Source organism: Tyto alba, unplaced genomic scaffold (genome assembly GCF_018691265.1).
Source record: "Tyto alba isolate M040663 unplaced genomic scaffold, T.alba_DEE_v4.0 Super-Scaffold_41, whole genome shotgun sequence".
NCBI lineage: Eukaryota > Metazoa > Chordata > Aves > Strigiformes > Tytonidae > Tyto > Tyto alba.
The window spans coordinates 11,040,365-11,067,874 of NW_024881317.1; the positions used below are offsets into that span (position 1 = coordinate 11,040,365).

The window sequence follows — 27,510 nt, forward strand, 5'->3', positions numbered from 1 at the left end:
CCAGATTCTGGTATCCCATTGGTTTTATCCTGGCCTGGTTCCAGCTGTTGCCGTGGAGTTAAAATTAAGTGTAGTCCAGTGTTTAGTAAAATGTAAATTAGTTTCTCTCCTTAAGCATTGTGCATATATCTAGCAAATAATAAATAGGATTAGAAGACAACAAATTAACCAACAATAATAATAATACGTTAGCTGTCTTCTCCCTACAGCCATGTTATTTCCTGCTGCTTTTCCTATGGGATTACAAGTATTCATCTGGTCAAATATTGTCCTGGTAAGTTCCTACAAGGATTCCCACTGAGTTCGATGTGACTTGCTCATGTCTATCTCTGGGCATAGTACAGTGTATTCCTGGATTAGGAGAGTGCCAAGAAATTATCTACAGGAGGCAAAAGTACAGTAGAGAGGAGGGGAGAAGTGTTTTGTTCAGTGTTTTGTTTTGTTTTTTTAAATAGGTGAGAAATGACTATGACAAAAATCCTGCTCTAACTCATGAATGCAACCCAACACCTGAATAACTGAAACCAGATTTTGCCCCAATTACTGGAAAGTAATTCTTCTCCTGTCTTTATGACCTGTATTTCTCTTAATAGGAAGCTTCAACTTCATAAAAAGAAATAGAATTCAGCCCTAACTGAAAAGTAAGTTGATAGGGGGGAAATGTTCTAGCTTTAAAAAATATACACCCCACTTGGTGAACCTTTGAGACCTGCAAATGTTTAAAAAGAAAAAAAAAAAAAAAAAAAACAAAAAACCAAACAAAAACAAAACAAAAAAAAAAACAACACAGCAGCTTCAATTTTAAAAACAACACTCTGGCACTAAAAATAAGTAATTTTAATCATAAGTACCTCATAGCTTATTTGCAGATAGTTGTACACTCAGAGAAGAAGAAGAAAAAAAACCTAATAGGCCTTAGGTCAGCTGCATTGATTTAATGCATTACTTAGGCTGCCAGAGCAGAGATAGAATCTCCTCGCACTGCATTAGGAGCGCCTCAAGCCTCCGTGACTCCTTTTGATCAAATCTCTGTGAAAGATGAGTGTCATGCCCTCTTCAAGCCAGCTGTGAGGGGACTGCCCTGCGACTGGAGGAGCACGCCGGAGCACACCACTCCGGGGCACCGAGGTGAGAGCTGGCTGCAGAGGTGAGAGGCAGACACAACTTCGTACTGTAGGTCTGGAGAACACCAAGGGGGAGGATCTTATTTCACTCCCCTGTGCACAGCCTGAGCATACATCAGACCTTGAGGTGCTCAGAGTCAGACAAGAGTAAAGAGGCGTGTGATGGTTCTGCCTTAGTACTTGTACAGGCAGGAGTGTTTCCAGTACTTCTTTGTACAACTCACTGAGGGAATGGGAAACTGTTTTATAGCTCTGGAAACATAAGCACAGTAAGAATGTCTGAGGTAAGGAAAGTTCTTTGCAGTTCTATATGAATGTGTATTTTTACTGTGCAACTTTTACTTGTGGCTATGCACTGTGGAGATATAAAAAAAATCTTGCAATGGTGTTGTTTTTGGTAATGAACAATGGAGATGAGAGCTGTCGGGAGCTGTACTCTCCATTTCTTAATTAAAAAAAGATACTGTGAAAGTAGAAAACTAGTTTCTGTAAGAAATCCTGAGGTTTTTTCTGCTGTGCACTGTAAACAACTGTATGACTTTTCTGTTCTACAGTAAGTAATGCAGAATTGCAGGCTGATTATAATAAGCAGAGCCATCACTTGTGTAATTGTTTTCCAACTGAAGCAGTAGCATGTAAATCATAAATACTTGACAATGTTTAATTGTACAAGTCTTCAATATACATTAATAGCAATAAAATCTCTGATTTGTGACTCAGATGTGTTCTGAGTCAAGTGCTTTAAGCAGATACATTATCATTATCATGACGTATAAATGCACTGGAGAGCAGACAACAATGTAATTTCACTACGAAGTTCTTTAGAAATTACCACTAAAGTGGAATGTAATGAATGCCCTTTATGTACAATTTATTGTTGCCTATTTAGCATCCAGAAAATAAGGCCAATAATTCTTTTCTTAGAATCACTCTGTTTGTATTTGGGGGGGGGGGGGGGGGTGTTGGGGGGGGGTGTCGACAACTGAGGGAGAATGAATGTGTGCATGTGTGTATATGGGGGGGTGTCTGTTTTTTTAAATGCATTGCACTAATTAAGAGGTTAAATGCATCTGAATACAAGACACTTAATTTATTTTTATTTTTTTCATCACATAGAAAAATAAACATGGTTTAATTGTCAGCTCATACATAATGAGGTTTTCTTAGATGTGTTTAAGATACAGAATTTTACTTTCTCATTTATTAATTGGCCAAATACTTCTAGTCCTCTATGTAACAAATCTTTGGTTTAAAAATGAGGAGAGGGCAGATCGCTAACGCAGGGGAGGACTACTGATATACACAGGCTGTGGTTTATCCGTCTGTAAAATCCTATGGATAAAAAGTGACACTGTTTCTTCCCCCCTCTTTTTTTTTTTTTTTTTGGTTTGGTTTTTTGTTTTTTGTTTTTTTAATGTCCTTCAGTTTGAATAACCTGGAAGCCAGGCAACATTCTGATATTTTGGGAATGTGGGAGGGAGAAAATGAAATAAACTAGTTTCACTTTAATTTAAAACAAACCATTGTTTGAAAGGCATTTAGCAGTCAATTTTCACATCTGATCTGAGGTTGGAGTTTATTGTGCTCATTTAGTTGAGATTGTTGTTCAAGCGATTTCTATATAAATTTTTGTAATTCATGTAACTACTTGGCTTCTTGAACCTCGGGAGCTGATTGTTTGTCTTATCTTTTGGTGAGCTAACTCTGCGTTATGTTGCAAAACCTTGAGGCATGTTGTGTTTCTTCGTGTTCTTGCAGTCTGCAAGTGAAGTCAGCTTCATTAGTTTCATGATGGCACATCAGTGCATGGCTGGTGTTGCCGCTTCCTTCAAGCTACTCCCGGAGCATGATCTGGGCTGCCTTGGTTTGGATAAGCTTGTAAGGATTTGTCAGCCAGATGTGACAAGATTGTCAAGAGGCAAGTAAAGAAGGAGATCTGATATTAATCAGTGCATAGCTTGGAGCCAAACTTTCTCAAATGCAGTGTAGTAACATGTTCTTCTCATTTACTGCTTCTCTTTGTGGCTATAGAACTGCCACTGTCTGAGTTTGACGGTTAAAAGGGATGCCAGCTAATAGTCTTTAATTGTAAGGATACAATTCTGGGTGGGAAAAAAATCGTATGTTTCTATTTTTAACAACCTTTTGGAAAATACAGTCCTGTTTACTGCAGTTTGCTGAAAAATATGCAAACGTTGTGTTAGACGAGAGTCTCTGTTTCTGTACTTTGATTTTAAAATACTGGAATTGTGGCTCAGCTTTCGGTGCTGGAGGAGTGGGAGGTGGGGAGCCTCACTCCACTTCAGGTCATGGTGCAAAGTAGGACTAGCATTATTTTTAACTACTAACAACAGTACACGTAGGTTTTCTTTGTTTTAGTGATTAGAACAACATACACTGAAGAATACCTTTCTAATTACTTCTTCTACAGAAAAGGGAAAAAATACGGACTTTCAAAGAACTTATGTCTATTCCATTAGATCTATTTACCATTATGTGTCTAGTGCTAGTAAGTTTTCTTTTTAATCAGCATAATTCTGCATTTTGGGTTGAATTAAACTCTAGAGTTTTTAGTAGTTTGCAGCCTAATCAGACTTTTATTTTAACAATAGGTGAACGTGTGAAAAGTAACGAATCTTATGTTATGGGAAATACATTTTTGTTATACTTCAGATACGGTTTTTTGCTAGATTGATTTTTAAAAAGTAATTTTTATGTATATTCTTTGAACTACCAAACAATCTGCAATCTATTCAGAACCCTAAAAATAATGATAGCTGCAAACATATCCAAACCTGCAGGAGGGCTAAATCTTCACAGAAACAGGAAAAATTATTCTAGATGTTGGGTCACTTCATGGGCTTTACTATAGCTGAGATGAAATTCTACATACTTAGGCTGCAGCAAGGTTTGGTCTTTTGATACCAAATGTCTTGACTTCCAGCTTCCATGCCTGTTCATGATATTGTTAAAAAATATGTTCATACAACATTAAGCATGTCATTCCATTTCCAATCAAACAAGCCAGTGATTTATTTTGTCTTCAGCAATGAAGGCTTCATTACGATAATATTAAATACACCTCTGATAAGAACAGAAACATTCTCCTTTTATTTTAGATTACAGTTTTTCTACTTGGATGTGTTATAAAAGCACTTTTTATGTGTTTTGGCATTTACTAAACATTTTTAATAGAGATTTGAGCTAAAATATAGGTATGGATCTTGAATTGACTATTCCAGCAACACATCCACCAAATGCAGGGAAGAAAAACTATTGTTTTGGTCCTCTGGGTCATCTCCTGCCCTTCCTGGCTTCAGTGGTGCAGGAACTCTCACAGTTCCTATGTACTGGGCAGCCAGCAGTTTTTGTCCTAGCAGATGCTACAGTTGAAGTTTTACATCAAGTGTCAGCGCCTTTCTTCTTTCTAGTTTTTTATTTCTTAATATTTTGTTGCTAATGGCTATCTAAAAAAAAAAAAAAAATATCTGCTTAGGGACTGAAATTTCAATATTCAGACCCCAAAAAAAAATTATTGGGGGAATGAGGAAAAGTGACAATTTCTAACAGACTTCAGTCATTTTGGAATAAAGAATAATGTCATTTTCATTCCACACTTCAAAGCCATGGTAGGATTGTTTCTTTAAATGAAGAGCAAAAAAAAAAAAAACCAAAGCAAAATGCAAACTTTTGACTTCAAATTTCAAATATAGCTGATTATGCGTGAGAAATTGGTAATTTTTCATTTGAAAGTAGCTGATGTCTGAAAGCCAATTAAAAATTTCCTCACTTGTGTTCAATAAAAAGGAATACTAAGTTTTAAATTATGAAATTCCCAATGGAGCTGCACTGTTGCATAAAATATTGCATAACTATAGCACCATAGATAGTATCGTGTGTATGCGTACAAATACTGTTTGGGGTTAAAAATTATGAAATTGCATTAAATGAAATTGTGTAACACTAAATATCTCAGAGAGCTGTTATTTTTCTTTTATTCTTTTATCTATGTCTTTGCTCTGTATCAGGAAAAAAGGAAAAAATTTAAGCATGCATATTTTATAGATTTGAAACTTACACAGCGGTGTGAAGAGCTGAAAAAGTTAGGATTGTCTTTGAAACATTAACTCACCCATATTGTGCACATATAACATTTTGTAAACCAGGGAAAGAGTTAAAGACAGATTATAAAGGGCTTGCGGTTGATTTATACTAATATTCTGCATTTCTCTGCTGCTTGTGCATTTGTGTTTATAACACTTATTTCTTGCTAATGTAGGACTTGGAATTAAATATTTAATCCAACTTCAATTCATGGATAGGTCTGTAGTTTCAGCATTTAACGTGGTATGCACAGCATGTCAATACAGATAAACAGTATGTGAGCAGTTTATTTGCTGGATTAAATAGCATCTAGTGCTTTATCATCAGAAATTTCACACCATTTCTATCCAGTGACTTATCTTTACCCCTAAAGTCTGAGCAGTTTTTTCTCATCAATATGCAGCAATCTGTTACCATTTTTGAAATGCGTCCCTTTTTAATAAATTTACTGAAAAATCATGCTTATTAGGGCTAGTTCAATATCTTGTGATAGACACTGCTTTAATACTCAGCAAAATGTTTCTGACCTACACAGGCTAGGGCAGGTATGCCACGGGAACTGCAGCATTGTAGTCTGTTTCAGAAGCAAAAGTAAATAACTATAAGATAATTATAAAGTGACACTTTTCATTCCTCAATTTGTATTTCTTGTTTTCTTTTCCAAACCAAATGGTAATAGAGAATCTAAATACATTCCCAAGTTTGACCAAGCTGTCTGTCAGCACACACCTGTTGTTAACAAGTGAGATTAATTGCAGAGTACGCCAATGTATCTACAAGCACGTTGCTGAACAACAAAATTAAGTTTTACTGTCCAGTGCTTTTCACTTAAAGAGTAGCAATCTGAGTGTGTGCGCTCACACACACACATGCACATTCTTTTCGCTTTATAATTATTTTGGCAGTGCCATTAACAAGAGTTGCCCTGAGGGGCCCTTTAGGGTAAGTGACATGCATGAGGAGTGATTTTCATCCCACAAGTTATGCTGTGATTAAAGTTTGGCCTTGTAGCATTCTGCCTTTCTCAGAAACGGCTCCCTTCTGCTTCCTTGCCCAGCTACGTTGCCCGAGACTACCCAGAGCTCCTCTGTTAGCCTCGAAAGCTGCTGCTGAGCTCGAATTGGCTGTAGGGTTGTGAGTCTGTGTTTAGTTTAGTCTCTTATCTCAGCTCCTCGCTCTCAGGGCCATTCTCAGAAAAACTTTAACAAAGTGGTGGCATGTGGACTTGTGGTCCATAATTCAGGAGCAAGCTAAAACTCTCTTTTAAATCTACAAGCATGGTTGATTTGACAGGGTGGTCCCATCATGTGAAGGTACTACCTAATTTCAATTCCATTTTACTGAGCTTTTCCACCGCCCCCCCCCCCCCCCCCCCCCCCCCCACACACACACACACTTTTTGGCTGTTTTGGGGGATGTTTTAGTCAATTATTGCATGGGCAACTAAACATTTTCAGCTCAAGGTGTTCAACTGCACCCACAAGAGAGTGAGTTGGTCAAATTCTAGGCCAAAATTGGCTTTGTTCAGCCCCACTGAGGGAGAATGTAATGAGGTAATGCAATGTAATGCAGGATCTTGATTGTAAATACTCTGTTTATGTGTATTCTCAGGCTGTGGCTGTTTAAAAGGAGGTCAGGTTTTGGTATCTGACCCCAAATAAACAATATGAATATATTCGTAAGGATCCAGATAATTAATGGGAAGTATTCTGTGGTCTTATCTAGAAAATGTATTCAACTTGTGGCCTTTGTATTCTTTTAGGAGTAAAAATCATAACATAATTTCCCCACAGAGAAGGGATAAGTGGGAGTTGAGTGGTATCAGCACCAGCCAAAATTTTTAGCACAATGGGTGTTAGATTCAACTCCTAAATCCATGTTTGGCCTCTGAAACAAAAGGGTTTTGTCTGGGTTTTTCAAGGCTTCTTGCATCTCCTGAGCTTGGTAGGAGCATACATGGCCGGTGTGTATGAAAACCAGCCCAATTATTGAGGAGCCATCATGGATTTAAGAACTGAGTTGTGAGTGTAATTTCATGTTTAGTGGCACTGTAAAAGGCAAGTTGTGGCCCATCTCCATCTTTCCCATCTCTCTCCAATTTTATCTCTTAAGCAGGAGATAAGAATTTTGCTAAATTATTTTACTAGTAAGGAGTTTGTCAAATGAATCTTCTAGGGCTAGCATTTTAAATATGTCTGTTAATGGACAAAGTTGGAGCTATTTGGTCAGTGCTGTTCACTCTGTCACATCCATGTGCAACTTTACTTAATTAAACACTCAAACTACGGAAGATACCAGACTGTTTTCTGGGTACAACAAGCTGCAATGCTTGTTTTCTTCTCATGAAAGATGTTTGGTTTTACTTACTATGTTTATTAAATGTATTAATGACAGCTGTTACTTTGTAAGGAACATTTTTTGTGAGATAAGACTGTGGAAATAGTGTGTGCAGCATTCAGTCCAATATAATTAGAAATCTTATGAGGACCTTTTTCTTGGTTTAATAATTTTATGTAATTGTTTATTTTAGTCCTGAGTATTTTTAAACTTTAGGATAGAAACAGCAGAACTTGCAACAACCAAATGGACTTGAGTAGGCATAAGTGTACATGAATAAAAATCCCTTTGTTTCAAGGGCTAATGTTGTTAAAGGCAGGCAGATGCATACTGTCAGTGGTATGTAACTTAACAGCACAGCTCTGACTTCAGCCATAACTGAGAACTTTAAACACGTGACAGAAGAAAACACCACAATGCTGAGCTGAACATGTGCAAGTTGTAGCATGGGCCAAGTCTGCTTTGTGCAGAGTAACTCGCAGACTGGCCTTGCCGTCAGACCTGTACACATGTAAGTGCATTTTGGTGCACTCTTGCCTGGTGAGTGTCTCACTTTTCCTTGTTCCCTATGTGTCCTCACAGATCTACTTACAGGCAGTGAAGGGTTTCCATATTCTGTCCATCCTCCAGGCACCCCATTTCCTCTTTGAAGTAAGCATGGCAGGAAGAAGAAAATGGCCCAGAGCCTTTCCTTGAAGATGCTGCAGGGGCCCTCCTAATGTTCTCTACAGGCAGATGGGATTCATAGACTTATTAAACTTAGAATACCTTGAAACTTTCAAGGAACAATAGAGATATAAGATGCTTAATCTAAACTCTAACAGATATAATATCAACATGCAGTTTAGGCTTGATTGTTGGGCTATGTCTTCAATAAGCACTTATGCCATCTGGAGCAGCCCAACACCTTTTGTGATTGTACTTGGAATATACTGGAATATATTTTAGTTCCAGTAAACTGCAGGGAGCTCAACAGAGTATCAGAACCCAAAGTTTGTGTTTAGAAGGAACACGCACAAGGGCTAAATATGTACTATTGAGTGGACAGGGTGGATACAAATACATGTAGAACAGATGAAGAAAACAAATATTATTAGTGTGATACAGATAGGCATAGCTGGGTTGTGATGCAGTGAAAGTAAGGTGGACAAAATATAAACTGAGAACTTGTTTTAAGTTCATGACAAAACTGACAGATGATTTTATTTATCAGTGGAGTATAACCCTAGAGGAAGTGGCAAAAGTTGCCTGACAAAAAATGAACAAAGCAAACCTTTGCCCATTGTATGATGCGGAAAAGTACAGCATTGACAGAGATGCTTAAGATAAGGTTGTTTTAATTTGTCTCTGCTTTCAGTGGTTGTTCAAGGGATTCAAATGCAGAAGTAATCAAATATAACTGGGTGATGAAAAAAGAATACTTATTTAAACTTTACAACCACAAGAAGCCTGGTGGGTAACAGTAAAAACAGGAAAGAACACAAATTGAACAGGAAGGCAACTTCGCACTCCTGTATAGTTACTGTTTTCTTTACTGAAAGATGCACATAGATTTTGATTTGACCTTTGATTTAGCTATGGACTGTACTTTTAATCTAAGAGATGGTAAATGTATCCATCCCTTTACTTCCCTAGCAAATCTTTTACAGGGTGCAAGCAAGAAAATATTTCTTAATAACCAAACATATGTCCCATGTTTCATTTTATTTCTACAAACCAAAAAGAGAGCTTAGTTTCTGTGGATTATTCTTAATATGTGAGAAAATTGTTACCTGTACTCTAGGAAGTAAAAAGGCTTTTATGTTTTAGCTGATTGACAGACACACACAAAAAAACAATCTTAATGCTTTACAAATTGATCTTCTTCCCCTGTTATAAATCTTGCCTATTCCTCCACAAGTGTTCTTACTGTGGAGCCACTGTGAGTCTATTCTGCAGAAATGGGTTATGTCCCAGTTCTTCCCTATAGGATATGTGCTAACCGGAGCACATATCTTGGAGGGTTACATATATTCAGTGGGATTACTTTTTCTGGGAAATAAAGGTGAGATGGCCATAGGAGATACACAGCTTGTTGCTAGAAGCCCTCAATAAAGAATATGAAAAGCGGTATCTGTTATATCTCATCTGATTAAAGTTTTGCTCACACACTTCTTTCATGTAATTCATGTTTCTTCTTCAAACTTGCATTTTAAACTGATAGGAATTTCTAATCGTTGTTTGTAAAAGATGTTTCTGTAACATGGCATCAATGACACCATTTTGTCAGTAATCCTTACAGCAGAGCAGCAAAGCTCTCATGCTCTTCATGCAATGGTATTAGCTTAAAAAAAAAAAAAAAAAAAGGCAGTTTTCAAAATGAGGAGTAGCTTTGGGCAAAGAAGACAAGTTTGGGTTTTTTTGGATGCCAGAAACAAGCGAGGATGCTGACCTGTGTGACCTGTGCATTACTGATGCTAAATGCTACCAGGGTTTATAAACTGGGACTTGCTCTTCCATTTTACTGGTGTCTACACTTGCAGCTCTCACTGCGTGCACAGTGCCAGACCGGCTTTCTAGCGTGATCTGAGATCTCTAATTTGGTCCTGACAGGGTCTTCAATATTTACTTACTTTTAAATTTATTTCCTAAGCCAAAGAGCTGTCAAACCAGCATCCACTTAACATGGAATGGGATTCGATACAGTTACACTGCCCTTCTTCTCTTGCTGCATTTTTTTAAAACTGCTGTTAGTATGTTGCAAGTGAGCCTAGGTCCCAAAAGGCTTCAGGAGAGCAGAGGTGATCTCTGTCTTGTTTTATGAAACGAAGCCTGATCATATACCCCGAATCAGAATGAACGTGTCCCATTAGCATGTGCTTTTCTTTAGCTGTGAAGGCTGTGAGTGAGTTGCAAAGAAACGTTCAGTAACTTTTGAAGCATAATCGAAGCCACATCAATATCTGGCAAAAAAGATGTTAGCAGTTGTGACTTTCAGGCAACAGATGTTAAGGTTTCTTTTTCAGTGATTAGTAGTTAGATATTTCACAGTGGCCAATATAACGGTTAATCTGTCTCTCTCGTAATGAGGAATCATTTGTATTAAAATCTGATGTTCAGATTCCCACAGTTGTGCTGGTAAAACCACAGAAAATTTTGATCAGAATTTTCAACTCTGTTTTTGAAAAAAATGAAGTGATAATGGAAACTGATAATGGATTTGGAAAGATCCATTTGTGTTGGAGAGAGTGACTGGAAAGCAGTAACAAGATCCTTAATGATAGCATAGATTTATTTATTTTAAAAATTTGCCTTATGTTTCTGGAAAATGAAACTAAATAATAGACCTAAATGAAAGGATTGCACTTAAAAAAATTTCCATTTTAATTTCCATCTACATTTCCAATCCTTTAATTATGATTTTGAAGCTTTACATGTATGCAATATAGAAAGTTATTCCTTTGTTCTATAGAATGAAATTGTTTGTACATTCCACTTGTTAGGAAAATAAAGCTCATTAAAGGACTTGATGTAATTACAGTACCTTAGAATAGGCATATTAAGGATAGTAGGATTAACAGGCAAAAGACAAGCATATTAATCTCATGAAGTTTTGCTAAATTTCTCTTCATTAAACTCTGATATAAGTTAATTTGGGAGATAATCAAAGTGCATCTTTTACAAGTGCCTTTTTAAGTTGAACAATGGATGAAGATTCAAAATAGTGACCCACTGATTATTTTAAAAGTTAATTTTGCCATGTTATATATTCTCTGTGACTGTATTAACGCAAATGTTGCTAGAAGGATTTTAGGAGGCACAGATTCTAACATGCATAAATGAAGGAAAATGCTACCAACCTGGAAATTATACTTGTTTCTTCTCAGGGGTTCTTACAACTAATTTTTTAAGTCAGTGACAGACCCCTGATTTGAGGATATAGCTTTGATATTTTGGCAGTGTGCAAGCTAGTTACATCTAAGACTGGTGTCCAGAAGCAGTAATGTATTGACTTGAGAGGGGATCAATTCCATATTTAGAATAGAGGGGAAACCCTACTCCCTTTCTAATAGCTGCTTTCATATATGTAAAACAAAATGCCCTCCTTTTACTTTTGGCATGTTTAGTCTTCTACACATATACAGAAAGACAAAATAAATACATGTTCCCTAAAGAAAAAAGATCTTACACAAATCCATGAAATGCGAAACTTTGTGTGGCGTATCTTTCTTGTCTTAGTACACAAATTAAGAATTAAAAAATAGTTTTAAAGTTCAGTGGTTTGTGGAACATGTCCAAAGGAAAAGGAATGAGAAAAATTTTGAAATCTCAATTAACTTATCATCGTGACAGCTTTTTTCGTTGTGCATATTTCTGTTACTTCTTGCAGAAAAAGGAAGTACTCTTTTGTAATTTTGTCTGAAGGGCCTGCAAAAGATGCATTCGTGGAATGCACTGTACCTTACTGACCCTAGCAGGGTTGCCTATGGAAGGGGTTCGGTCTGTGCAAGTCCTAGAATATTATGTATGTACAGAAGTAGAAGACTTGAACTGCATTGTTTATCTTGTGATAAAAATGAATCAGCAGTCAACTACACCTCTTTTCTCAACCTTTCTGCAAGAAATTTGTGGGATTTTATTGTGATATTAAATTATTTTAGCATCTAAGTAAAAATATATTCTCCATAAAAGTGAAGCAATTCATACCACACGGGGTATGGATGTGTATTTTACAACTTAATGGGAAACACAGAGCTTTTCTCAAGAAATCAGCATTTAGTAATTGCTCCTTTAAAAGATTAAAGGCAGAGTGATTCAGAGATTTCAATAGCCCTGTTGCCACTTGTTCTAGTTCTTCAAATAAAGATGAATCTCAGCATCAAGTCACTGCAGTTTGGAGATGTGCATGTAAGCTATCTCCTTGATAAGCCAGCTACTGAGATTTTAAAATCTCAGTCCATATCCAGTCATGTAAAGCAGTAGGCATCCCAATATCCTGCACATGCTTGCTTGTAGTAGACTGTTGTATGTAGTGTCCTCTTCTGCTTTGAGTCGGTCAAATTCTTCGAGTCTAAAGATATAACCATTGCAAGCCTCAGTGAAATTGCTTTCACATTCTTTTCATTTTAAACATTTCCCACATCCATCTTTCTTAGCCTGATTGTCCAAAACCTTGCTGCTTTGTATGTTTTCCAAAAGTGCCAACGTGGGGATGTCTACCTTGAAAAGACATTACTTCTTTCTTCAAGTCTTGTCTCACTTTTCTATGGGGATTAATAAGAGTGGAAGTCCCATTTGCATAAGACCCTAGGAGCAGGAGTAACAGCCAGTAGTGGGCATAACTTTGCCTTATTTCATATTTGTCTTTCTATATATTTAAAATGTAAAACAGAAAAATGAAGACATGTTACATACAATTTCATAATCTAACCTCTATTTTGTATTCCAGTGCAGACTTTCTGCACATTAATTTCTTCACTTTCCCTCCCTTAATAAATATTCCATTTATGCAGGAACTATCCTCAGTATCAGATCTAAGCAATACAGAATCCTACAAATGCTTTGCTCTATACCAATCCCTATGGAGCTTTAACTAGGACCTCAAAGTTGTCTGTCTGCCTTGTGCAGCAGATGGGCACATACAGACGAAAGCATATATTCCAGGAAGCAAGTTTGTATTACCCTGTTGATTAGGAATACTGATTTGATTTGCATTATAGATGACCTCGGTGAGAGTAAAGTGATGCACAAATTGAACTGTGCAACTGGTTGTTATCTGTTTGTGTGCTCTATTTTGCCTACTGTCTTTCAAGCTTTTCCTTACAAAATGTGACCGATATGGTCTTTGAGGAATTGGAGTACTTTTTAGTGAGTTTTGTTACTGAGAAGTGTTAGTGAATTCCTGCATCTTTGACGGCAGGATACATACATTCTATGTGGATACTGCTGTATGTAAGGGATGGCATCAATGCAGAGCTAATGAATTGCTCATTAGAACTTCCTATATTGTAGTATGGAGTTCCAGCAAAACTTGAAGAGAGTGGGACTTTAATCTGTATGTCTTTTTTTTCAAGCCTTCCTGAAAAAAGTGATCTTGCATGAAGATCATAGCTTAGATAAATGCACAAGAACACTTTATTATTGTTATACAAGTACTTCAGCCTAAATAAATCCACAGAAGTGTTGCTATGTCTGTCATTAAATATTTTGCTTCCATAATATTCTGGTGTTCTAGATGGTGACTGATTCTCTTTAAAGCAGGAGTAGTCTTGCATAAGTTGGATTTTGCCTGGATTACTTATATTGCCTGTCAATAGATATGTGCTGGTATGTTAACTCTGTCTTCACGTGGATTTTATGTGTGTATTGTGTACATATTATCTGCACACTCTAGATGGTGCTTATATATTACCTATCATCCTTTGTATTGATTTCCAGGCTATCCGATGCACTCTTGTGAACTGTAGTTGTCAGTGTTTCAAACCTGGGAAAATAAATCAGCGACAATGTGACCAATGCCGGCATGGATGGGTAGCACATGGTAATATTTCTTCTTACAATCTCTATAAAACTTTTTAGAACCCTCCTCACCGTAGCATGCTTTTTGTGTCACTCCTCCCCCCACCTCCCCATCCCAATATTAATTACATTCAATTTTATCTATCTCTTAAGTTTATTTACATTTTGTGATTTTGTTTTCAGCCCTGAGCAAATTAAGGATTCCCAACCTCTACCCATCAAGCCAGGTAGAAATAGTTCAGTCCAATGTTGTCTTTGATATCAGTAGCCTCATGCTGTACGGAACTCAAGCCATTCCTGTGCGCCTTAAAATTCTGTTAGATCGGCTCTTCAGTGTTCTGAAACAGGAAGAGGTGATACAGATTCTCCATGCTCTGGATTGGACACTACAGGATTATATACGTGGATATGTGCTACAGGTATTTAGAGGGGCTTTTTAAATATAAATGTGATAGCTAAATAGTATTTCATAATGTTTTCTAGCTTAACCTTATAAGTGGTTCACAAGACATTAACAGTGTGGTACATCTGAAAAGCAGTAATAGATTGTACAAGCTTAGCACCAGAAAAGAAAGGGTGGATTTTTGGTCATTGCTCTCGTTTTAGTCAGACATAACAAATCTTCCTACTTTGCTCAAATATATCAACAAAGGTAAGCCAAGATAAAAAGTTACTGTGAATGTGTCAAAGTAAAGGCTTCAGAATTTTCTCTAGTATTAAATAAACAGTAAGTTTACTTTTATACAGCAGAATAATACATTGACAAATAAATTTGCCATCATTTTAAACACCAGGGACAATATTCATCTCTGGTGTGGAGCTACTGACCTTACTGAAGCTACATCAAGGATAAATTTGGCCCTATGTGCTTACACTGATGTTAGTCCTTGCTACTGTGGAAGTTACCTTTTATGTAAAGTAACATTATGATCTTACATTATGACACGAATCAATATTTAATGGTCTTGATAATCTTGCTTTTTAGTGTTAGGATTAAAAATATGGAATCAATTACCTTGAACCTCTACCACATGAAAAATTTATAAAGTTACGTTCTTCATCATCTTAGAAACTCTTACATGCACTGTGAAAAATCTCAGTAGGCCATCAAATACATGTTCTGTGATAAAATATTTATTGTAGTTATTGGGAAAAGTTAGGCATAGCTAGAGTTTGAAAGAACTCCAACACTCTAGTGTAATTACAGCTGTGCTCTGTGAACACTGGCAATAGATCAATACAGGTTCATTTATTCTCTGATCTTAGTTGCTTGGAAGATTATTAAACTTGCAATGAAAGCATACTTGACTTAAATGAGGAGCTAAATCTTGGTCTGATTGCTCCATCTCTGCTGTCTGTACTTACATGATACTAACTGTTGTTCAAATGACGCGTCTTAATTTTTGTGAAAAAAAAATAATTTATTCGAAAGTATTCCTGTCACTTCAGAAAGAAATAATATCACCAATGTGGTAAAATTTGGAAGAAAGTACCACAGAATTGGCGTTAATCTCTCATTAAATAGAATGATTTTATAATTTTGCTAGAGAAGAATTTCTAGTCCCTGAAAAAATGAGAGATTTGGGGGGAGGGTTTTTTCTGTTAGCCTTAACTAATGTCTGACTCATTTAAATATTTTTGACTTTAGGATGCTTCAGGAAAGGTGCTGGATCACTGGTGCATAATGACCACTGAAGAAGAACTGGCTACTTTGCAGCAGTTTCTTCGTTTTGGAGAAACTAAGTCCATTGTAGAGTTGATGGCAATTCAAGAGAAAGAAGGGCAATCAATTATAATACCACCAACAACTGCCAATTTGGATATTAGGGCATTCATTGAGAGCTGCAATCAACACAGTCCTAATTTTTCTGCTTCCTTGGACAAAATGAGTCCCACCAACATTCATCCCTTTGAGAATATTGTAAATAACATGGCTTTCATGCTGCCATTCCAGTTTTTCAGTCCAGTGCCTCCACCTTTGATAGGTTCACCACCAGAAAGACATTTGATTGAGCAAGGTCAAGACCATAGCAATGAAACTAAACAAGATGTTCAGCTACCATTTTCTGAAAGCAGCTTCTTAACTTCTAGTTCTGCACCATTTCAAGTTGAAAATGAGAGCATAAATGGTCCAGATGTCACCACTAAAACAGAAGATGATGCCCTTTTAAGTGATTCCAGTTCACATAATACAGCAGCAAAGCTTGAAATGACAGCACTATCTCCAGAAAACAAAATGAAATCTGTTGAAAAAAATGGCACTGGGCCAAGGAAAGGGCGTGTTTTCTGCACCGCGTGTGAAAAGACATTTTATGACAAAGGTACTTTGAAAATACATTACAATGCTGTTCATCTGAAGATAAAGCACAAATGCACAATCGAGGGCTGCAATATGGTATTTAGCTCTTTGCGTAGTCGAAATCGTCATAGTGCAAATCCTAACCCCAGACTCCATATGCCAATGAACAGAAATAACAGGGATAAAGATCTAAGAAATGGCTTGACTATTGCTGGACCTGGAGATAGTAAAAGGACAGAATTTACAATTTTAACTCCGGATAGCAGAACTATTACCAGCTATGCCAGCTCTTGTACAGATTCAAAGGGTCAGACTGGATTTCCCAGTATTGGACAGAATGGTGTCCTCTTTCCAAACCTGAAGACAGTACAGCCTGTTCTTCCTTTTTATCGTAGTCCAGTCACACCAGCTGAGCTTGCTAATACTCCAGGTACTCTTCCTTCTCTGCCTCTTGTTTCTTCCTCAATACCAGAGCAGCTTGTATCAAATGAATTGCCATTTGACATGCTACCCAAGAAGAAATCTCGTAAATCAAGTATGCCTATTAAGATAGAGAAAGAAGCTGTTGAGACACATAATGAAAACAGTGATGCTGCCAGTTCTGAAGATGATACACGTCTGCAAGTGGTAAGCGATGGAGAGCTTGAGACCTGTGAACATAAGATAGAGAAGCGGGTGACCGACAGGGTGGAAAAGCACCCCCATTCAGGTAATTCATGGAAATCTGTCTCTGGGGTAGAGGGCCCAAAGTATTTTGAATCTGTCTTTGCGCCAAATAACAAATACATCAAGGATATCTCTGAGAATGAATTGCACCACTGTGAGAAAGAGGTTAAACCAGAAGAAAACCAACCATTAAAAATAGTTTCCCATGAGATTATATATGAAGACCCAAAACACCACCACAATGATGTTATAAAACCAGTGACTGAACCCCCCATGTATATTAAAGAGCAGTCAAAGCGCAGGATTCCTAAAAATGACTGCCCTGAATTGCAACACCACTTGCTGACCGGGGGCTTTTTCAGCACTTTGTCAAACAGGGGTGCTGCCATTCCTTGTTTTGAAGACTCTAAAGATATGGATCATGTCAGTCAACATGCACTAGGGATTCAGAAGGAAGAAAGCCGCTTTCATTGTGACATCTGTAAGAAGACTTTTAAAAACCCTTACAGTGTAAAAATGCATTTTAAAAATGTACATCTCAAAGAAATGCATATTTGCACAGTTGAGGGCTGTAATGCTGCTTTCCCTTCTCGTAGAAGTCGAGACAGGTAAGAAAATTATAAACAAAATTGTATTTATTTTACCATCACAATGGAGCCTAATTTGAAATTAAAATGAGTGTTTGAGGAATGGAACCTGCAAAGATTTTTTGTGTATCCTTGTATAACAGGTATGATAACTTATCAGAACATTTGTGAAATGAAAATCCATTGAAAGAAACATTTCCTTTCCACTAGACTATGAGGTATTAAATAAAGCCATGAAAATTTCATAACTGATAAAGACTGCAGTAGTTGAAAGAATACTTTAGAACATAAAGGGAAAGCCAAAAGGGTATGAATTCAGCAATTTTCCAGTAGATGCATGTGTGGACTTATATGTTTAATATGTACTTTCATGTGTATTTTAATGTATACAGTGTTCTTTAATGAAAAAGCAATGAGATCAATTCAGGAAATCTCCTCTTGCCCTTGTCCTTGCTTTACTTGAGGACTTTGAACAGACTGGTGGGAAAAAGCCTATACGAAAAGCAAGATTACTCTATGTCAGTACAAAATTAACATTATACAGTGCTGGTTGAACTAACACTATGTGGTGTGGATCCACATTGGTAGTGCTTTTATGTGAGATTACATACTAATTCCTAAACTATATCATGAGCTTGATGCAGTGTACTGTTAGCTGCAGTATTGTGTTGCTGTAAATCATTTTATTTCAGCCTATTATGCACATAGGCTGAGAAACAAGAACTGAAGCTTTATTGTTGACCGTTGGTTATGTATCTGAATTGATAAGTGATAGATACCAAACCTGTTAAAGTGCGACTAAGTGGTGTAAGTTTTCAAACTCTCCTGTAACAGTGTTAAGGCAGCTTTTGGCTGCAGGAAGCGTGCCTGGATAGTAGTTCAGTGACACAAGGTTTAGATTGTCTGTAATCTGCTAGGAGTACTGGAGCCAGCTGATGCAGTCCAGAGAGAGGATGAGCCAGTCTGAGGACTGGCCGCTGCATCTGAGATGCACAGATTCATCTGCTGCTGGCAGAGCTTCGTACCCTGATCTGCTGCCTGCATCTTCCCAGATGTGAATTCCTCTCCACTGTAATTATGGTACGGGCCACAGGAAAGAAGGCCAGCAGTAAGATTTGCATTCACATGCCACAAATTCCTTCCTACACCAATATATTCAGTTAAGTTTTAACATAGGTGTTTTTGGAAGATGGTTTATTTTTTAAAAAAAGAAAAAAAAAAAAAAAAAGCCAACTCACAAGAAAGTTCACAACTTTGTGCAAAACAGTTGTTATTTGTAACAACTTTGCAGAAATTTCTAGACTTTGATGTAGACTGCTGTGACTGCAAGTACAAAATATTTCTGTGCACTTTTGAACAGTTCATGGTTTGGATTAAAGCATCACGGCAAGGGGAAAAATGAATTTTTCCCCTGTCTTGCAATAAACTGAATCTTCTGGCCAGAGCCTGGAAGTTCCCAGTGAGCTGATTGGTAGTAATCAGTGAGGAGCAATGATTTTGTATGTTTTGGTGGTTTCAAAATGAATCCAGAGATACCCATTCAAAAACTGCAAGTTGCATAAAATGCAACATTTCTTTCTTCAAGAAAATTCCTGTCAAGGAAAAGCTCTGTACTGATGTGTACAGCTGCATTCTGGCACGTAGTTAGAATACTTGATCATCAGTATCTTTTGCAGACTCAGGTGTCACTCCTTTCCTGCTTTGTTAATTGGGAAAGAATCTTGTTTCTCCCCGCCTCAGTCCATTCTCTGATTTCAGTTCAGTATACAAGTTTTTAGTCTGTCCCCCAACTCTTTAGACCCAGCACTAGATTTAGTGGAGCGGACAGCTATCCACAATGCAGGAGAGAAACTGAAACATTGATTTCTGTAGTTATTTCTTATATATGCCAGTGCAAGAAAGTTCAGTTACCCAGGTACATGTGTAAATCATCTGTGTGCACTCCTGGTGTGGCAGCTGGACAAATTATAAGTATACCATTCATGCATGCTACTAAATATTGATTATTTTTTTTCTTTGTTAATGTTCATTATGAAACAGCTGTTAAGTGAGGTGAAACACTTTCTTGCTAAGTTTGTCTTTGTTCTTCTAGACATAGTTCAAACCTAAATCTTCATCATAAGCTTCTGACTAAAGATACACTGGAATTCAACAACCATTTCAATGCAACATACCTCTTGAAAGACATGGCTAAGGAGTTTTGTCAAGATGTCTCTTTAAAACAACATGTTGGACATACTTCTGTAATCTTCAAAGGACTGAACAGAACAGGTAGCTTGGTTTTTCCAATGAGCAAAATTAGAGAACCCTGTTCTGAGAGCTATGGATACGATCCATTGAATGATGGAGCTGTTCTGGATCTAAGCACTACTTCCAGCATTAAATCTGAGAGCAGTGCTCATTCTTCTTGGGATTCTGATGGAGGAAGTGAAATATGCACCATGCCCTTGGATGATAGTGATGAAAGCTGTGAAGGACCCAGTCTAATGCCCAATGATGAACTCTACCAAGACTGTACTTTAATTGAGAAAGCTGATCAAAACTTTACAAATCTACCTTCCAATTTGCCAATAACTTGTCATATTTGTCAAAAAACTTATAGTAATAAAGGAACTTTCAGGGCTCATTACAAAACTGTGCATCTCCGCCAGCTCCACAAATGTAAAGTCCCAGGTTGCAACACAATGTTCTCATCTGTTCGCAGTCGGAACAGGCACAGTCAAAACCCTAATCTGCACAAAAGTCTGTCTGGGTCACCAACTCACCTATAGTAAGATCATGATGATCTTAACTTATTTCTGCTAAGAATTAATCATTTCAATTAAGGAATGTGTTAACATTAGTTTTATTTGAACTCATTTGACTTCTGGCCCACTCAACAACCATGGTCAAATTCTTTTCTCCTGTGTGTGCTCTCCAGCAGTTTCATTTAGCAAAGATTGGTGCTGTAGTTTTTGTGCAATTGTTTGGTTTGATGTTAAATAGCTAAAGCTTCTGTAAGGAAATGAAAGAATCTTAGAAATGGGGGAAATATGGAGACATTAACTAAAGTATTTCTGATACCTGTGAAGTATTACTTCCCAACAATAGGAACTTCAAATGAGAACCATCTTCCCTTGTGTTTACATGTTAAATGAGTTGTGTCATGTAAGAAATGAGTAAGGATTGGGGTGAATTCCCTCTGGTTGGGTTGAGAGTTTTTGGGCTACCATTTTGTTCCTGAGACCACAGTCTGAAGCTGACTTGCAGTGTTAGTTGAATGTGGTATTTACAGCTTACTATATCCCAAAATCCAAAAGATAAAATAAAAATTTGGGAAGACTTTGTATACAGTCCAAATCTTCTGAAAATCCTGCGGTCCTTGCTTCTTAAGTTGGCATTTCTCTTGAATAAAGACTGCAGTATTTTGGCTTTCTTAGGATTTAATACCATTTGTTTTGCAAAAGAAGGGGCTATGTAACTTGGCAGGGTTACCTGAATAAATTAGAGACATTCTGATAAATTGTAGCGATAAAAAGAATTAATAGGTTAAGTTAAATTTCTAAAACACAGCAAATGCATCCATAAAATAGGGAGAAAAAGTAAACCCTTTAATTTAAAATGCACTTTTTGAGTTCCACTTACAGGAAAAATTTTTGTCAAAAGTAGGAAAAACAAAACAAACAAAAAAAAAGGAGAAAAAAACCCCAACCAAATATCCAAACTGCTTAAGAGTTTGAAGGTGCAATTCTAAGCCTTTGAGACACAGAGATAAAATGGATGCAGTAGATATCTTTCATGATTCATCAGTTATTGTTTCTCTTAACGGTGGGGGAAAAACATGTTGATCTTTGTAATGGTAGAAGAATGCTTATTCACACATCTTTTTATTGAAAACATTGTTCAATATCTGTTAAAATGTTCAGTATCTTTGTACTTGTCCCTGTAATTAACAGTATTCTGCATTATGTTCTATGCACTTAGGAAGACTGGTCTTGCATTGTGTTTAAAAAACATTTTAATATTTAATTTGTAGTCACACCATACAAATGCTGTGTGTGTGCTTGTGCATCTTCTTTGACTGAATCATTTCCAAAAAGAAAAAGAAGAAAACAAGTCTTACAGTACTTTTTTGTTACTTTAATTCACCCGTTGAAATTTGTTGATCAATTCTAGTATGCAAGCATGATATTGACAGCACAATCTGTACATATTATACCAAAGCGCTTACAGTATTTGTGGTTTCTAGAACTAGTCTAGTTTTCCAGTATAACTGGATCTTAGTCATTATTCATTTTTGTGACTGAATAAAAATAGACTGAATTTCTGGATTTCATATGTATGTAGAAAGAATAGTACAATGCTATTGCCATATGTCTTGATGTTTAACTTATTCTAAAAAATACTATGGTATTGTAACCATTTCATATTGTATAAAAGAAACAAAAGTGGACTGAATATTTCACTAATTCTTTTGAAAACTGGTTTGTGTGCAAGTATGGGTTATGCAAGGAAAAAACGACACAGTTGTAAATGTTTGTGCTCACTAGAAATGGTTTCCATGTATTGTGTAAAGTAATCTTCTATTTTTTTAATTTACAGTAGGTTTATGTGATATTTAAAATAATCCATTTGTGCTTGAAGCTGTCAGGAAAAATTATTAGCCTGGGGAAAGTTGTGCCATTGCTTTGAGTTTTTGTGTTTGGGGGGGTTAGTGTTCTGGGTGTTTTGGGGGGAGTTGGTTGGTGTTTGCTTTTTGTTTTTTGTTTTTTGTTTTTTTTTTAAATGGGAACTCTTATCAGTGGAGGTCATGGTTTGAAAGCTAAGGGCACAATCACAGGAGACACAATTTCTCCCAGCCTTTTGGTACTATATATCAATGATTTGTTATCCAGCTATTTCAAGGTCTCTGGTTTTTTTTTTTTTTTTTTAATATATATATTAAAATTTATTTGTTTAATCATAAACAGTGTTTTTTTGAAACAGTGTGATGTAAACTAATGCTGTAATGCCCATTAATTTAGCTTTCACTGTGTCCAAAAAGAAAACATATTTGTATACCCCAATAATTTTGTATGTGTTAATAAAAACAAATAATAATGCCACTGGTTGATTGAGAAAAGTAGGCTTTTGTGATTGAAAAAACTGCTGTTCTTCATTTTTATTAAAAAAAAATAATAATAATTCTGAAAACATATTCCATCTTTGGAGAGCACTGTTTTGACAATGATACTAACTTATTCCATAATAAGGAAGTCTCATCATTTTAACAAGCCATTAGAAATAATGTAATAAATGTTGCCAGGTATTTTATTGTTGGGGTTTTTTTGTTGGGTTTTTTTTTTTCCTTTGTGCAGTTGGCGGGGTAGAGATTAGTTTAAATGCCATTAGCTAAACGGAAGGTAAATATCCTTGAGAACTGTGCTAAAAGACAGATATATTAAGCCCTATTTATACTTTATATTTTGGAGAGGTTTGCTAGTTATTTCTTCAAAATCTGGACAGAATGGGAGACATCAGAATAGGCTAAGCCCTTAGTACCCCTAGTAGAGCATATGTATCTCATGAAGCATTTGTGTAGCTCCCTCCTCCTAATGACCACAATGTGGCTGGACCAAGCCTTAACATCTCCTGTTAGTTTTAAATATGTGTGATGCCTATAGCAGCCTGTATCACATATTCACCACAGATGTTGAAGGAAGTAACCTCACTTCAGAATAGTAGTACCATTATTTTTTGAGCTTTTCAGAGTTAGTCTGCAAAGCTGAAGCAGCTTTCACTGACTGAGGCTCAGTTCCAGAGATGTTTACATCTGTGATGCTGCAAGTATGTGCAGTTGGAGGCTCAGATCTTTACATGAGATTTGAACTGGGCCTGGATGTGCCCACCCTTGCTACCCAAGTATGTTGCTCCATTTTTTTATTTGTATCTATTTTTTTTTTCCTTTAGAAAACAAGATCCTCAAAAACTAGTTCCTGTCATCTTTCTGTGACTCCAAAGGAGAAGGCACAGATGCACACTGCGGGGTAGCCACTCTATACGTTTGAGCATCCGATTTCTCAGAATACAGGTATTTTGAATAGTTCATGGTAGCAAGCCTGTATCACTCTGGAACAATGACTGTCCTAGTGCTTACAGCAGCATTTGCAGAAATCCATTTTGAATGGAGTATAAAGGATCTGGTTTTGTAGCTGCAGGTTTCTAAGTACTTTGAAAACTGTGGCAAAACCAGAGGCTGTTGTTTCTGATGAATCTTTAGTGAAGTTACACACTGTAAAACCCAGCAAAGTGGAGAAACAAGTTCTGAAAATACCTGTCTGATGCCCTGCATTGAATAGGGAAGCCTGAAAAACAGCTAAACTACTTGGACATAGTCCAGAGATTTTTAAATAAGATGTCAGGTCCTCCTTGAAAAGGGTTCACAAGCAGCTTCTGATTAATCAGCAAGCACAGGTTTAAGAAACGCAGCTAAACCAAAAACACCTTTTTGAGTTTGAGATACAGCCCATAAGGATTCCATTCAGCCTGCAAGTGAGCATTCACTTCCAAACTGAAATGAGAGTTTGACTCTGAATTGGGAGGGAGACAACAATGCAATAAGAGAAGGAAGGTTGGATCAAAGAGGTTTTGTAGAGAAAGCCAGGCTACAGGCTTTGTTCAGTGAAGCATTTATTGCCAGTCCCCCCCGTTTGAGGGGAGGGAAAGACAATATAGAAAAGGTAAGATTTGAAGTTGGATTAAGTATGCATAGTGTGATCAAGTCAGCTTTGAATTACTTGGACAACTTTTGGAAAACTCTTTTGAACACTTTGGCTAGTGAGATTTCCACGTAACATCAACAAGCATGTTTCTGAAGGTAGACTGGCTTTTAATTTCCCCTTGCCTTCACCCCCCACCCCCTGGCTCCCTATGCCTCTTGGCACTCCTTGGATTATGTGAAGTTGTTGCAAATGTACTGCTGAAACATCACCCTGTTAAGCTCTAGCCCTGTCAGCTCCATTCCTTGTGAGCACCCTTCAGCTTTCATTTGTGTTCTGTGAACAGGTAAAGGAAAGGTAATGCTGTGAAGTGACAGTCCCTGTCTGGTGTGCACTTCGTTTAATTATGCACCAGTTTAGATCTTTGCAGAAGCACGTGTAGCCCTTTGTATTCTGTCTCTGTAGCTCCTATCCTAAATTGGTAAAACTGACTGTGAATTACTGCCATTGTTGCTGGCAGATGCATGGGTTTAATAAGCAGAGAAGTTGCTTTTAGCTCCTGAGTGCGGTACTAAGAGTTTGTCAAACTTGTGCTTGCCAAAGTCTCTACCAAAACTCTCATTAGTTGGAATTGGAAGCAGTTCCATATATCAGCATCCTTCTACAATTTCTTGAAACTTTTTTTCTTTTCAATAATTTAAGGCCAATACAAGCATGTCTTAAGTGTGAGCTGATTCTTTGCTTCAATCTTTTAAATCTTTGGTCACTAATCTTTCTGTTCTATAGTTTCTGCCCATTCAGTGTAGGGATTTCTGTAATGTGTCCCCTTATTACAGCTGCCATTAGCTTCCACCTCTACCACTCTTACAAATTTAAGTAGAGACAGTCATTGAAGACTGTACACTTAGGTAGTTGCAAGTCTGAGAAACTGTTGGTGTTGGACTGTGGAAATTAGTTACCATTTTCTGGGAAAGCATGTTGATGTGCTGCTTGAAAAGAGGTCCTAGAAGCACAATATGCTTGAAAGAGCCCAAGCCTTCCCTGTCATATGATGATATGAGTGAGAGAAGTCAGTTCTTTTGAAGCTTCCCTATTGATTTTTTGAGGTTTGAGTCAGACTGTATTTTTTTTTTTAAGATGTGTAACACTTTTCCTACTCCTTCCCTGTCCACACATCTCGTGCCACAGACTAGCATTTCTCAAGTCTAGAAGCCTGGCCTGCCCTTCACATAGAAGCCTAAAGCCCTAAACCCAGCCACCAGTGAGGTGACTGTCAAGGATGAACTGAACCATCCTGGATTTGTTCTCACCTCCTTTTTGTATCCATCCAAATTCAGAAACAGCTAGTCCTAACATCTGTTCAGCCACAATTAATAAACTGCCATGGCTTCCTAAGTTTTTTTTTAAAAAGATGATCCTTGAGTTGCAAGTAACACATTATTGTTAAGGTCTATACTGAGCAACTTACACAGCAGTGAAACTGAGCAGACAAAAAGATTTCAATCTGAGTTCTCATTTTCATTCCAAAATTATTATTTTTAATTATAGTCATTATGCAAGCCCTTTTCTAGAAAAATATTTATCTTATCTGAATCTGCTGATTTCTAAGAATGACAGTATATATATGCACACCATGCATAGGTAACTTATGCACACATATATCAATGCATAGTGTAATTGCATATGCATAGGGCTGCATATTCATGTTAAACCGAATTCCACTCTCATTTATGGTAATACACTTTGGGAGTAATTTCAATGAATTCAGTAGAACAGGGCATATAATACTGGAGTCATGTCTCAACAAGGACCATAAGTTACATGTGTGAGTACCTAGGCTCATGTTGGCTGCTTATACTGCTTTGTAATTGCTAGCTTACTGAAGCAGGTCAAAATACAGTAATTTGAAAGAACAAATATGTTTTACTAATTTCTATGCCCCCATCTCCATTATAAATGACTAGTTTGCAGCTATATTTCTACATGACCAATGTAACAACTGTACTATGAAAAGTGTTACCTTTGCTGGTAAGATAGCATGAGACAGATCCTGTGTCGATGTAAAACACAAACTCTGAGTGAGCTCTGCCAGTTTAGGCAAGTTCAAAATCTGGACAGATCTGCCTTATGACATTCAGTTTCCAGCCAAAAATTCTCAAAGAGAACAAAATGTGTGAGTGTATGGCACATAAAGATGTGGAAGAACCAGGAGCAGCCAGAGTGACTTCAGAGGAGACGCTAGGAAAACAACATAACTTACTAGAGAGGAGACATGTTATTGCTGCTCTGGGAAGCCGACATCTGCACCTCTGTGTGGGATGATATAAACCTTACGTTGGATTCCTGAGCACAGAGAGGCCATGTGCAAGTGAGAGGTATACTCAGGGTTCTCAGGCTGCAAGCAGCTTGAATAGAGTGTACTCCAAACTAACAACTTGCCTAATACTATCATATGCACAGTAATGCAGGGCTTGTATCTACAAAAATGAGGGTTTATCTCGCTTTAGAAAGTCACTGCAGAACTTCTTCTAGCTTTCACTGATGTCCTATAGACTGTGAGCCTCTCTGCCTTCCTAGGCATATGCAGGAAAAACTTATCTGAGCTTTCCCAGCACTCTGCCTCCCCCCGCTTTAGCAAAAAAACATGTCTTTACCCTCTGTATACAAAGGATGGAGTAGCTAGAGCTTCTGCTGTGTCCATACTTACCCTTCATCTATTTCTTCATCTCCTTCCTTTCCAGGAGGGGAGGGGCACCTGAGCTTCTCTCACTGCTGTGGAATTTGACAAAAATCTCTAGGCTCCTTTTGCTCTTTCTCGGCCTTATCTTGCTCAAACAAGAATGAAGAAGAGCAGTGGCTGGGAATCAAACTGGGGGGCTGTCATTTGGAGAGAAACCACAGGGTAGTTCCAAAGGGTTGAATACATGGAGCACATAATTCAGGTGAATTTTGTGTGTTATAACCATTCCCGGAGAAAGAATCTTTTATGAGGGGTTCCTTCTAGAGTATTATGTGTGGCAGAAAGGAAGGAGACCTTTCTTTGTTGAAGAAAACAGTATGAACTGAATGGAGGAGAACCCATTTTTGAAGCTGTGCATACATGAACGGCCACTGCCAGTGAGTGGGCCATGATATTGTGGGAGATGAAGCAGGAATGAAGAAAGACCTGCATGTTGAAGATGAAAGGGAAAATTTCTGTATTTTCTGATTCACTTTCT

The 27,510-nt window shown here is 37.3% G+C and overlaps 1 protein-coding gene across 1 annotated transcript; it reads left to right on the forward strand.

Annotated features, from left to right (window-relative positions):
- The first annotated feature begins 1,203 nt into the window (after positions 1-1,203).
- Positions 1,204-22,798, forward strand: BNC1 (basonuclin 1). The gene is made up of 5 exons (XM_009969101.3): positions 1,204-1,408; positions 13,983-14,085; positions 14,247-14,482; positions 15,712-17,636; positions 19,708-22,798. The coding sequence occupies exons 1-5, from the start codon at positions 1,400-1,402 to the stop codon at positions 20,384-20,386; spliced, it is 2,952 nt and encodes a 983-aa protein (XP_009967403.3). The 5' UTR covers positions 1,204-1,399; the 3' UTR covers positions 20,387-22,798.
- Positions 22,799-27,510: the final 4,712 nt, after the last annotated feature.